This window comes from Aedes aegypti, chromosome 2 (genome assembly GCF_002204515.2).
Source record: "Aedes aegypti strain LVP_AGWG chromosome 2, AaegL5.0 Primary Assembly, whole genome shotgun sequence".
NCBI classification, from domain to species: domain Eukaryota; kingdom Metazoa; phylum Arthropoda; class Insecta; order Diptera; family Culicidae; genus Aedes; species Aedes aegypti.
The window spans coordinates 95,798,578-95,811,336 of NC_035108.1; the positions used below are offsets into that span (position 1 = coordinate 95,798,578).

A 12,759-nucleotide genomic window follows, 5' to 3' on the forward strand; every position below is an offset into this window, starting at 1 on the left:
ATTGGGTGTTAGGGGATAAATTTAGAATTAGATCCAGAGCTGCCCAACAACTGCTGAACAGCTTTGCCGAAAACACGAACCAACTAGCTTATCAAATCTCGTGATATAGAAGATTGATGAAAATTTGTTACAAGCGCAACCTAGCGGATAAATCCCCCATCTTACTCTCAGATAGCTCTTGATCTGCTAAACAACTTTGCCGAAGACACCAACCTTCCAGTTCATCAATATTTTGAGATACAGAAGTTAAAAAAAAATGTTACTAGCGCCACCTAGCGGAGAAATTCTTAATTAGGTTTGTTACTGCCGCAGATAACCAGAGAGAGAAAATGGCAACTAAGGCAAAGGAAGCTAACTTTGGAAGTGCTTCTAGAACACTGCGCTGAGTAGCCGGCTCTGTCCCAGTGGGGACGTTCATGCCAAAAAAAAACAAGAAGAAGATTGATAAAAATTTATCACTAGCGCCACTTAGCGGATGAATTCCCAATTAGATTTCTTACTACCAGAAAGCTCTTAATTTTCTTAACAACTTTGCCGAAGACAACAACCTTCTGGCTCATCTGGATCTCGAAATATCAGTTGAATCGATGATGATGTTTCCTGGAACATAAAATAGAAGAGTTTTTCGAGAAGTTCTGAAAATTTCAACAAAATCCATCAAGAATCAAAAAAGTTAAGTATCTACATTTTAGTGTGTTTTTTGCATATGAAAATTATGTTGGCTGGTTGAAGGTTAATGCACCTCAGTTGAAGTTACTATCGATAGCTTTGGAAGAGGAATCACCACAAACAATTTACTGATAACGTTTGCAAAAGCTTTCAATTCAAGAATATTCATTTTTAGTGGCTTTCAACTTTGAAGAGGGTCTCAGCTTCAGAAAGTTTGGGAACCACTGCTGTAAAACCATTTCTTCAAAACTCGTTCATGTGAGTTCAAATATAATTATTTTCTTGTGTATTGTATAGTCTTGATCTTTCGCACTACCTATAGCCTAAGTCAAAGTTCTTCGAAGGGTACAATTCGTGGACAAATGATGGAACTATTGGAAGTGTGATTTTTCTAACTTAGTGAACTTCGTTCATTTTAATAATACTGTAACAAATGAATTGTTCAGAAGAATACAATTATTGACATCAGTTCAATATTTTCAGAAATTAGACTAACCTGTGTTAAAAATATACGCCGCAAAGTTTCTAAAGAATCTCACTACCTCTTGACGCACATTGGGGTGCAGTACTTACTTCCTAAAACATGATTTAATACTAAGTCCATGCCCTAAAACGATTAAAGGCCATCACTTGTGATTTACGTCCGCTCTTCTTCGTCAACGTTCCTGTCGCCGCCATCACAACTCTTCCTCCGTCCCTCAAACATATCCACTGGATTCCAGTCGCAGGGCCGCCTCATACGTCGGCAGCCCCGTTTGATCGATGATCTGGCTCATATCCAGCCGAACGAGTCCATTCTCGGCCAGGTTCCGAAAAGTGTCGCCACCGTCATCGTCGTCATTATCAGCTGATTTATGGTCTTCATCGTTTGGACCTACCTCACCGTCATCATCAATGGTGGTTTGCGCCGGTTCGTGATTGTTGTTAGGGCTATTAGCGTTATTGCCGGCGGTATCTCCAACGGGTGCCCTGTCTGCTGCCGTAGCGTCGATTGGTGTTGTTCTGGATAAGGTACAATGGGGTAAATAGATGCAGGGGAAATAAATTAATAACTTCATCTTATTGTTCAGCTAATGTGAATGATGTAAATTGAACTATTTTCTACGGATAACGAACAAGAGATGTACTTCAAACAGTAACATTGAGTACGATAGATTCGAAAATTTCCTTCAAATGGTTCACATGCCTCACCATAGTAGAGAAAGTAGATCACCAGTAAAAACTTATTCTATTCTCAAAACAAATGTGATGAAATGATGTAAAACAAGAATAATGTCATTTCCATTTTGTTATTAGTGTTGTGTTTTATAGTTTTGAAGCAAAAATAATAAATTATTATGAAAAGTATGATTTTTGGTAAAGATATTTTCGAAGCAAACTCGTAATTTTAAAATATTCGTTACAAATCTTCATTACAACTACCGAAAAACTAGATATTACATATACTTCGCAATTGGATTAAATGGACAAATTGATGTGAAGTTTTGCGAAAAAGTTACACGTCTTCTCGGTGAGAATCGAACTCACTACTCCCTGAACTCTAGTTAGGGCGCGTTACCCCTACGCCACGAGAGGACTCATGGACGCAGAAGTTAACCTGAATTCGATTTTAGCTCATTAATTTGAGGTTAATTGACGTGTAATAAGTTGTTTTCAACGGAAGAGTATATACAATTTACTCTCTTTTAATTTAGCTTAGATAAACCACCATATTTTTTTAAATTTTACCATATTTTTATACTTATTGTTTCAATTCTAGAAATACATTTTTACTGTTAGATAAATTAATCACAATTTTCTCTGATAAATCTGACAAAAGCACTTGAAATGAAAAAAAAATAGCTAAAGAAAAACAACATGCCAGAATGACAAAATTTATTCAAATTCGCATGACCAGTCTACTAAAACATGATAATTGAACTTGATGAACTTGGACCATCCCATTAAAAAATCCGGGGAAGTGTACCAATTCAGGGTGTTCAGGGTGTAATCTTATGTATTTTACTGCATATTTCAAAAAAGAGAACATTGCCTTCAGGAATAATTATACGCTCAAACAAAAGACAAGAACTATTCTAAACTATTCTTGTGAGGCAATAGATTTTAAATTGATTGAAAATAATTTTGAAATAAATCAAATTTTGTAGTTAACAAGTTTGATTGTGTTAGTGCACTGCACGCGTATCAATAATTTTCCAGAAGTTTTGAGTGTGATTGTGAGAATATCACTTAAAATGAGGTAATGGTGCTAAAACAATCAATAATTCAAGTCTCTCATTCAGTAGCATACAGGCGTATCTGCTGTGGGCGATTTCTCTTTAGATTAATACACGAAAATAAATCGATTTTCATAACATTTTATGACGTAGCATGACGAAGGAGTACGAGTAGTTTCTGTTGAATTAAAAATAGCAGACGAAAAAATCGCCCGGTCAAGTTATTAACTGAAGAGAAAATCGATAAAAAGAAATCGATCATTGCAAGTACGCCTTTATGATACTGAACGCGAAAAGTATTTATACAGTGATCGCCATTTGTTTAACCAAGCTAACCAAACAAAAGCAATGTAGTGACAGTTCTCACAGCAAACAAAGAAAATTTTGTCAAAAGTACACTACTACGCAGGCAATTGGATTGCTATATAACTAATAATCTTTCATGAGTGGGTGACACATACATTGAAAAACAAAATAACGAGTGACATTTTTAGTTATTTAGTAATTTAGTCATTTTTGACCTAGATATTCGTTCAGCCGAGCTACATTTTAGTTCAGGTTTTCATAAAACGTGGTATTTTTTCCGAGAAAATATAATATATAATCTACAAAAAATCCAAATGTTTTAGGGTTTGATTTGTGATTTTTTTTTATAAAATTTGTCGCTGTGACATATATTCAAATGTGACCCAAATTGTCAATAAAACTGCAATGATGATCGTATTACCGAATTTCAACTGGGACCAACTGCAGTCAAACTCATGTAAATTCCACCGAAATAAACTTTTTCTAGTTTTTAATCATCACAATAAATATTTAGTTATTTCTGACCTGAAAATGTAGGACAAACTTTACAGTATAATTTGATTGTTAGATACAATCGAATTGATTGTTACAATCGAACTATTTTCATAAAATGGAAAACGAAAATTTCATACACACTCATTTTACCGGAATCCGGGAATTTCACCGTAATCTCAACTGCTTAACAGTCCTGTAAAATATAATACCATAGTTCCGTGAAAAATATGCATTGATGTTTTAACCGAAAACAGTAAAAATTTACCGATCTCCGTTAATTTGCTTTACCGAACTGTTCAGTTGTTGAGTTTTCACCGGGATCCCGAAAAATAATTCAAGGGTATATTTAACTTCACGTTAGTTATATCCAATTGTAAATAATTACTATGGTCCATCATTGGTCACCAATCAAAAAATGTTTTACTACCATTGCTGGCAGTTTCTGGTTTAACTCAACAACGCTCATTTGTATCACATTTTATGGCAAATGTTCATTTGTATAACATTTGACGGCATATTTTGAAATGTTTTCCTCATAACAAGCATTTTCAATTATTATTGAGCCACCATAGTAATAGTTTTTATAAAAAAATCTTAATTTTGACACATTTCTTGTTTTTACTAATTATTCGATTTGCATCATACTGAGGGGTGAACACGATGACTTGAATGACTCTTTCATTGATTTTGACTAGTTTTCGGATTTTTCCGCAAAAATTTCGTGAGTGCTCTTCAAAGAATATAACTAATTAATATAATTACGATTCTGATGACATCTTGTTTTAAATTTTCATATATCCAATGCTGAGGAAATTAGCTGTTTTTTTCTGTCTGTTTTATGAGAAATGTCGCAACTTTAAGTAAAAATTTAGTATACAAATTTTGAAAAATGTTTTTGGAAAAATACATACAAAGTAAGAATAACTCTTTGTCTTTCGAATGCGGCTCTAGGAGTTTCAATTGGACGTGTAGTCACAGAGTTATGGACTAAACACTTTTGTATGTTTTTTAGGGGGTGAACCTAAACTTATGCACGGGAGTGTATAGATGAAGTCGTAAACGGGTTTCTGTACATCGATCAATTACTTTTCTACTATATTATATCAATTCAACAAAATGCTTTTGGTTTGAAGAACTTTGTAGTTTTCCCATTAAACCCTAAAAAACCAAGAAAGTCGTACCAAGTTGAACATTACTTTTCGCAAAATAAAAATTATTATTTTCATGAATAAATTTTATGTTGGTATCTATTCCTATCGCATGAAATTTAGAGCATTAAAACTACCAATCTCTAACATTAGTGATTTATCTACTTAAGGTGAAATTTTCTGAAGTACCATTATTTTATGTCCAGCAAAAAAGTAAATCAAATAATGTGTACTAAATTGTGATTTAAAAGTGATTTAAAAATGAATTGTTAAACTTATTGAATTTATGGCTTTTTAGTCTTACGGAGATTTTCTTTTTAAATCCAACGTTTCGGACTTTGGACTTGGCGATCTTCAGGGTGCACTATGATCCAGATATCAAAATTTCACGACAGAAGTCCAAAAACCTATTTTTTAATAAAATAAATTATTGAGATGAATTCCTCTTTGTTGAGAACAAATATTTTATTCGATTAATTACATTATTTCATTGCACTTGAGCCTATCATAATAAAATTTGGCTTAAGGGGAAAAATGGTAAGAAAAATTATTGTGTGAACATTTTGGAAAGCAAATTAAGTGCATTTAACATGGTTGATATAAAAGTGAAGTGAATTTTAAATTTTACCATTGATTTTCATTTTACAATGTACCAGCAATATAAAAAAAACTTTTTCGCCCGAAAAGTTAGGTTATTCCACTGTATTCAGCTTTTAACCAATTTGAGGTGGAAGCCTAGACTTCACTCTTTCATCTGCTACCAAAAGTTTTTACATATATTTGCGGATGGCCAAGATACATCGGTTCAAATGCATGCTATAACTTAGTCGATTTTTTATCCCTTTCCCTTTCAACTTCGCTGCTGTTAATACAATCAATCAATTAAATAAGTTTGATTGGTATGAATGCAACTAAAGCAGTCATAATCCACTACTTTAGAGCAAGGGTCTAGTGGGTTTCGTGGCCGTGCGGTTAATGTTACCAAGCATTCAGCCGCAACGAGTCAAGGGGTTCGATTGCAGCTTCAGTCCGGAAAACTTTTCGTCAGAAATGTAGTTAGACTGTACTACTAGGCGGTGCATGCTAGTCCGTTGTCTGGTGGTGGTTCCTTCAAAGGACAAATTGTCCAGTGGAAGTATTAACGTGTCGGTGTCTTTTCAAGGGTCCGTTCATGAGCTAGGTGACAGTTAGAAATCTAGGTTAAGTCGGTTGAAAAATTACAAAAAGCTTTAATTTTTACAGTTTTTTAGAACATGTTTTATATAGTATGATTATACTATAACAGAGGAATCGGTTAGAGGTTTTCAATATAATGACTTATGCGTGGTTTAGGACAACCTCCAGGTATAGATAACAGTTTTTTTTTTGAAGAAATATGAATCGGATGAAATAGTAATATGTCTATGATTTTATACAAACTGCAATGGCTTCAATTTAGTAATTTTTTTTACAAAGAATCATACAAACTCTGCTGGTAATTTTTCAAGCAGGACTGAATCATTGGTATTGCATTTTACAAAAATAATAAAAATTGAATAATATAATGAAGAAATATAAATAAAAATCGCCTAAATCTTTTTGAATCGTTTAATAAATATCAGCAACATAAGCCTAATGTTGTAGGGAGAATGTCATCAGTTGCAGCATATGAACTATTCAATTATGTATAAACGAATAATCTAATTTCGTTGAAAGCAAATAAAGATTATGAATTCTGCTTGATTCATTTCAATTTAAAATCAATCATAAACGAGATCTGAACAAAACTATATGATTCTCATATAAAAATTTTCTTAAGTTTGCATTACTTTTAGGTTGATTATTGTTAATTTTGAAGATATTTGGAATTTTGTCTTGAAATTTTGATTTCTGGCCCATAGTGGGGTGTATTGTTTCTGTAAAGCGCTCAATGCTTTGCGATCGGTTGTCGTCATTGTGAATTTCTCTTTCTGGTTGCCAATTCATTTATACGATTGCATTGGTGGACAGCCTTGATATACCACTATCTGTTTTACCACCTACTCTACACCAATATGAGAAGGAATTGAAAATATAAATTTTACTCATTATGATCGTAATCTCACACTTTTTCCACCATAAAGCATAATTGCTGATCTACCCAACTTTTAAATCGTTTTTATCCACACATTTCGATTGGTTTTCTCAAAATATCATAGGAGGGTAGACTTCCCTTAGTAGAGATTTCTCTATAGTCGCACGGTACCGATGATTTACAGCACAATTCTGTCAAAAAAGCGATTGAAATAATTAGTTTTGATTAAATTATTAGCTCCCTTACCCCACTACAAAACTTTTCTTGTCTAGGATATTTTTTTAACGTGTCTAAACTAAACAAGTGAAGGTCACAATCATCTCAGAATTCAATAAGGCTCAATGAGCGAGTCAATTTTGTCTAATCAGTTTTCTTTAAATAATCGAGATTTCCATACAAATATTGTCGCATTTTTGGCAAACACTAAAATTTTTTTTCAGAATATAGAGTTCATTAAAAAAACGGCAATTTTTTTTAAAATGAAAAAAATATATACTTAACATTTTTTTCTTGACGGATTTCACGCCAACTCGACACGCGATTGGCAGCACCCCTTTAGAATTCAATGAAACTTTCTGGATGTCAAAATTATGTGAAACTAAGATACTTTGCATATTTTGTTTTTTCAAAATCGATCTAGATTAACATTTGGAAAGGGTCAAAGTTTATGTTTTACTTTTTTTATAAACCCGTATAACTCAAAAACGGTAAGACCTTCAATAAAGTGTTGTATGGGGGACTGTCGTGAAATTTCCTGACGTTTAAAAAAAAAAAATGGAAAAAATATAAAACATTTTCTACACTGAAAAAAAATGATTCAAAACTTTAGAATCGATTTAAAAAAAACGGCCACTTCAGATTTTTATCATCCTTAAGCAAAATGTTTCGTAATTAAATTTACTAAAAGTCGTCCATACATTGCAAATTGGGCATATTTTAGAGAAAAAAGTTTTCCTAACATCGAATTTTTTAAGTCCAAAATGATTTTGTTATTTTATTTTTATTTCGCTTTGAATAGTCTAGTATGATCATATTTTCAAGTGATAAATGAGTTTTAATCACAAAATAGATTATATTTGTTTTATTGGGAGTAGTTAAAAGAAATAAAACGGAATTATACAGAGGTTTTTGTAATTAAATTCAATTGATCTCGCACCATACCGCTTATGAGAAAATCAACTCCGTCTAACAATCCGATGGGTTTTTTATGGTTGGAAAGATATCACAATAATATTCAATTTCTTATTTGGTCAAAGCCAATCTTAACAGGTGTCTGGAAAGGGTCAATGCTTATGAAAAAAAGTCGTGGTTTGTTTTATTTTTATTATTGCTATATATCCTAAAACGTAGTATCTGCACTTGAATATTTACATTATTTTTGGGCTTTACTGAATAAATTGAATGTTTTTGGTTCATCCTCTGAATTGGTATACAGTTTGGCTGCAATTTGTGTATCACTAATAGGCATAAAACAATGATATTTTTGGGTACCTGGGACAGTTTTAACCTTATCAAACAATTCCACCAATTCCTCTGACATTTGAACATATTTTTCATTAGATATATAACAGAAATTTTATTTGGTGATACATGTATCAGTTTGTTTCACTGCCCAGTCGAATAGTTCTCGCGGAGTTGCGATTGTGTTTCCATAGTATTTTGCAAGACATGCTCTTTTTGCCATTCGCTTGAGAATGCCACCAATAGCGTCACAGGGGCCTTTGCTGTGGGATGTGGCAAAAAAGTGCCACTCTGCTTCCAATCCATGTATTTTCTTGAAATTACATAAGCTGACAATTTTTTTATTTTTTTATAATGAGCTGCAGCTCTATCTGACTTAAAAATAACTTTTAATTTGTTTAACAAAATTTATCAATTTTGAAATAAATAGCTGAACTGCTACTGTGTCATGGTACTGATATTATAATAAAACTAACATTTTCCAATTTATTATCTTTTTTATGGTAAATCTAGAATTGGTGTATCGTTGCTTGGGAATTATTCCAGTGATATCCTTGAGCAGCGTTATAATTTTCAGAAAAGTCGTCAATTACCAGTATTTAACCTTGTTTTAAGGAGTCTTTTCGTTTCGTAGAAAAGAAGACTGTTATTTGCAAATAAAATCATGAGTTATGAGCATATCAACTTTTTTTGGGTAGATAACAATACAAACATATTCATTATTTCTTATTCATCTGGCGTTTAACGCAGGTACGTTTAGTAATTTTTTTTTCACAAAACTTTTTCTAGAAGAGAATTTAATGGGGTATGGATAAGGTTGTTGTTACTTTTCAATGATTGCAATACTGTTGTGATACCTTTCAAACCATAAAAATCCGTCGGATTGTTAGACGGAGTTGATTTTCTCATAGGCAGAGGCAAAGTCCATTGATTGCCTTCATTTAAAAAACATAATCACCGTATAATTCCGTTTTTTAACTATTCTCAATAAAAATACAATCTCTTTTCTGATTCAAACTCAAATTTATCACTAGAAAACACGATCATATTTGACGGTTTAAAACAAAATCTTTGGAAAAAATAAATTTCAGTTTTGGACTTAAAAAATTCGAAGTTAGAAAAGCTTTTTTCCCTAAAATATGCCCAATTTGCAATGTATGGACGACTTTTAGTAAATTTAGTAACGAAAATTTTTGCTTAAGGACGATAAAAATCTGAAATGGCCATTTTTTTTTAAATCGACTTTGAAGTTTTGAATATATTTTTTTTCAGTGTAGTAAATGTGTTTTTATTTTTTTTTCTAAAACGTTAGGAAATTTCACGACAGTCCCCCATACAACACTTTTTTGTAGGTCTTACCGTATTCGAGTTATACGGGTTTATAAAAAAGTAAAACAAAAACTTTGGGACTTAAAAAAATCGATGTTAAAAAAACTTTTTTCCCTAAAATATGTCCAATTTGCAATGTATGGACGACTTTTAGTAAATTTAATTACAAAACTTTTTGCTTAAAGATGATCAAAATCTGAAATGGCCGTTATTTTAAATCGACTTTAAAGTTTTGAATCATTTTTTTTTTCAGTGTAGAAAATGTGTTTTTATTTTTTCAATATTTTTTTCTAAAACATCAGGAAATTTTACGACAGTCCTCCATACAACGGTAGGTCTTACCGTTTTCGAGTTATACGGGTTTATAAAAAAAGTTTAAAAAAAACTTTGACCCTTTCCAAATGTTAGTCTAGATCGATTTTGAAAAAAAAAACAAAGTATGTAAAGTATCTTAGTTTCACATAGTCTTCACACCCAGAAAGTTTCATTGAATTCTGAAGGGGTGCTGCCAATCCCTTTGTAGAGTTGGCGTGAAATCCGTCTCTTGTCTCATTTTCAAACTAAACTAAACATGTTAAGGTCACAATTATTTCAGATTTAATGCAACTCAATAAGCGAGTCAATATTGTCTAATAACTTCAATTCGATCAATGAAGAATTTCATAAAAAGGGGCCTTTATAATAAAAAATATTGTTATATATGTTTATATGTTGTTAAAAAAATATCGCTAAAAATCATTTAAGACGAGAAAAATGCTTTGTAAAATTATAATTTCGATTTAAGTTTCGCATAGTCGCATTTATTTATAAAGTGGCTCATGTAATATAAAATAGAAAAATACAATTTACGCTAGTTATTACAGTTTTACTACAAAACCTAAATAAAAACCTTTCAGATGAAGTAAAAATAAAAACGCTGGCTTTGTTATATATAATACAAATATTTGTTCTTAGCAAATCGGCTATTGGTACACCTACTCCAATGGAGATGGTCCATGAAAAAATGCGATTTCATTGTATCAGTAATGCCAACTTTGAGGATTTTCATTGTATTCTAAAAGGACGTTGGAAAATAATGCATTTTTTCCTCTATTATGCTTTTATTATAGCAGGGAGACTAAATTAGCAACACTATGAAGGTGAAAGTCATATCAAGACTACATTAGTACTATCTCTAGGAAATACTTCAAACCTACAAATTTGAATTTTATTTTAATTTAAAATATGTTTTCTTAAAAAATGAGATCAAACAGTTATTATGATATATCAAAAACTATTGGTGCTACATACTTGATTTTTTTTAGGAGGCCTATTGATTGATGTTATTGGAGGACAAGCTCTTTCTGAGAATAAAAATATTGATTTCAAAAATGTTCAGTCAATATCTAACAATCATCGAGTTTGATAACCTTCAAAAACTGACCGATCTATACATTGCTGCTCATTCTTGTGAAATTTTATAATGTTGGTAGCTCTTTTATTATGTACAATATTAGTCGAATAATGCACAGAAAACCATTTGCGCTTTCATCAACACATAGTAACAAAAGATATCAACTTTTTAAAATGAACAGTCCTTACATTGTAAAATTGTAAATTTCTGACATTTTCAAAATGAACTCGGCCAAACGAATGTCGACCACTCTACTCAAGATGCGTAAAAAATCCACTTACCCCGCTGGTACAGTTTCCCCGATGTACCTTATGACGGGTGATGACAGCGATGCACCCGAAGGGAGATTATTATTATTCTCCTCATTATGCCGGGCGTCATCGCGACTGGTGCAGCAGTTCCACTCATTGCTACGTTCGCCGGCTGCCGTATCTGGTGAATGAAATTGTAAATCTTGTAATAGCAGCTCATTGAGTGCGCTACCGCTACTGATGCTGCGGTAGGTGATTCCATTGTCACCGGTGCTAATCTGAATGCTGTTGCCATTATTGTCTCCGTCGCAGTCCATCAGATTGTCACAGGCAATTGCGGTTGACCCGGCCCAATTGGTATTGCCACCGCCGCCATAATCCTCCCCTGATTGGCCCGTTATCGCCTCGCAACCCACGAGCTGATTGTTGTTCACATGATTCTGCACCAGCCCTCCGTCTACGTATTGGCCACACTTGCGGCAGTACACTTGCAAACTGTCACTCAACGGGCAGCTGCAATTGCCAATTTCGTCACATCCGGGCAAGCTGATCATCCGGCCCAGGTCGGTGAAATCCGGCCCCAGGTCTCGCTTGCGGCGTTGATTCCCAACGGGATCGTTCAAAAGTCGCTCCAACTTGGCCGACAGTCCTCGGGAGTTCGACTCCCCGTCTGAGGAGGCCGCACTTGGGTCGGAACTTTTCGGACGGGACTTGGACGTAGCGGCCAGTTCATCCTGAGCCAGGACGGCATCGTAGCTGGGCGGGGGCCATTGAAGATGTGGGAGTACTGATGTTGTTGATTTGTGGTAGCAGCAGTAGCAGTGGACGGTAGTGGTTGATAGTCATTTGTAGGGCCGTTTTCCATGAAGTAGGAACCGCAGCGATTTGCACTGAGGCCGTTATCGTCGATTCCAACGAGGGATGGGCCGTATCCGGTTGGGGTGTCGTAGCACTGTAGAGGAGCGGAACAGAAATCGGATGTTAGTTGTGTGCTGTAAATTACTAGTGTTTTGCTTAATTGTAGGCTTATAAGTTGATCATTACTCAGAAAGAATCGAGAAATTACGTGGCGAATCAATTGAATGACGAGTACTTGTACGAGAGCATTTGTCATAACAATAGGGTCCTAAAGCCCTGTCCCAATTTTAGTGCCAAACGCTTAAGTTTAGGCCAAAAACACATATTTACTCAATTTTCTAATGTTTTCCGTTGGTTTAAGCCCAAAAAACTTTTTTTTTTAGATTTTGTCACATCCTTTGGCTTAAACTCATATTTTGGGTGTATTTTGTTTTCCGTGTCCCTTACGAAATGTCAGATAGGAACAACCCCAGGGGTCGAACTAAAACCCCTGTGGTGTTTTTGTCGACTAAGCGAACGTCAATCATGATCAAAAGTGTCAAGGTTCATTTATGGACCACATTTTTAAATTAAAGTTTAA

The 12,759-nt window shown here is 33.8% G+C and overlaps 2 protein-coding genes across 6 annotated transcripts in view; one reads left to right on the forward strand and one right to left on the reverse strand.

Moving 5' to 3' along the window:
- The window catches only part of LOC5574903 (probable beta-hexosaminidase fdl), a 205,845-nt gene that overhangs the window by 42,269 nt on the left and 150,817 nt on the right, over positions 1–12,759 (forward strand). The gene's annotated exons all lie outside the window — the stretch shown is intronic.
- The window catches only part of LOC110675790 (serine protease/ABC transporter B family protein tagD), a 61,448-nt gene continuing 49,909 nt past the window's right edge, over positions 1,221–12,759 (reverse strand). For 2 of the 3 annotated variants that reach the window (XM_021841587.1, XM_021841588.1), the window contains 2 exons: positions 11,352–12,273; positions 1,221–1,671 (listed from right to left, as the gene is read on the reverse strand). In XM_021841587.1, coding sequence (XP_021697279.1) covers positions 1,368–1,671; positions 11,352–11,875 — 828 coding nt within the window. In that variant the 5' untranslated portion in view covers positions 11,876–12,273 and the 3' untranslated portion in view covers positions 1,221–1,367. The remainder of the gene's footprint in view (positions 1,672–11,351; positions 12,274–12,759) is intronic. The other variant, XM_021841589.1, reaches the window with a different exon arrangement.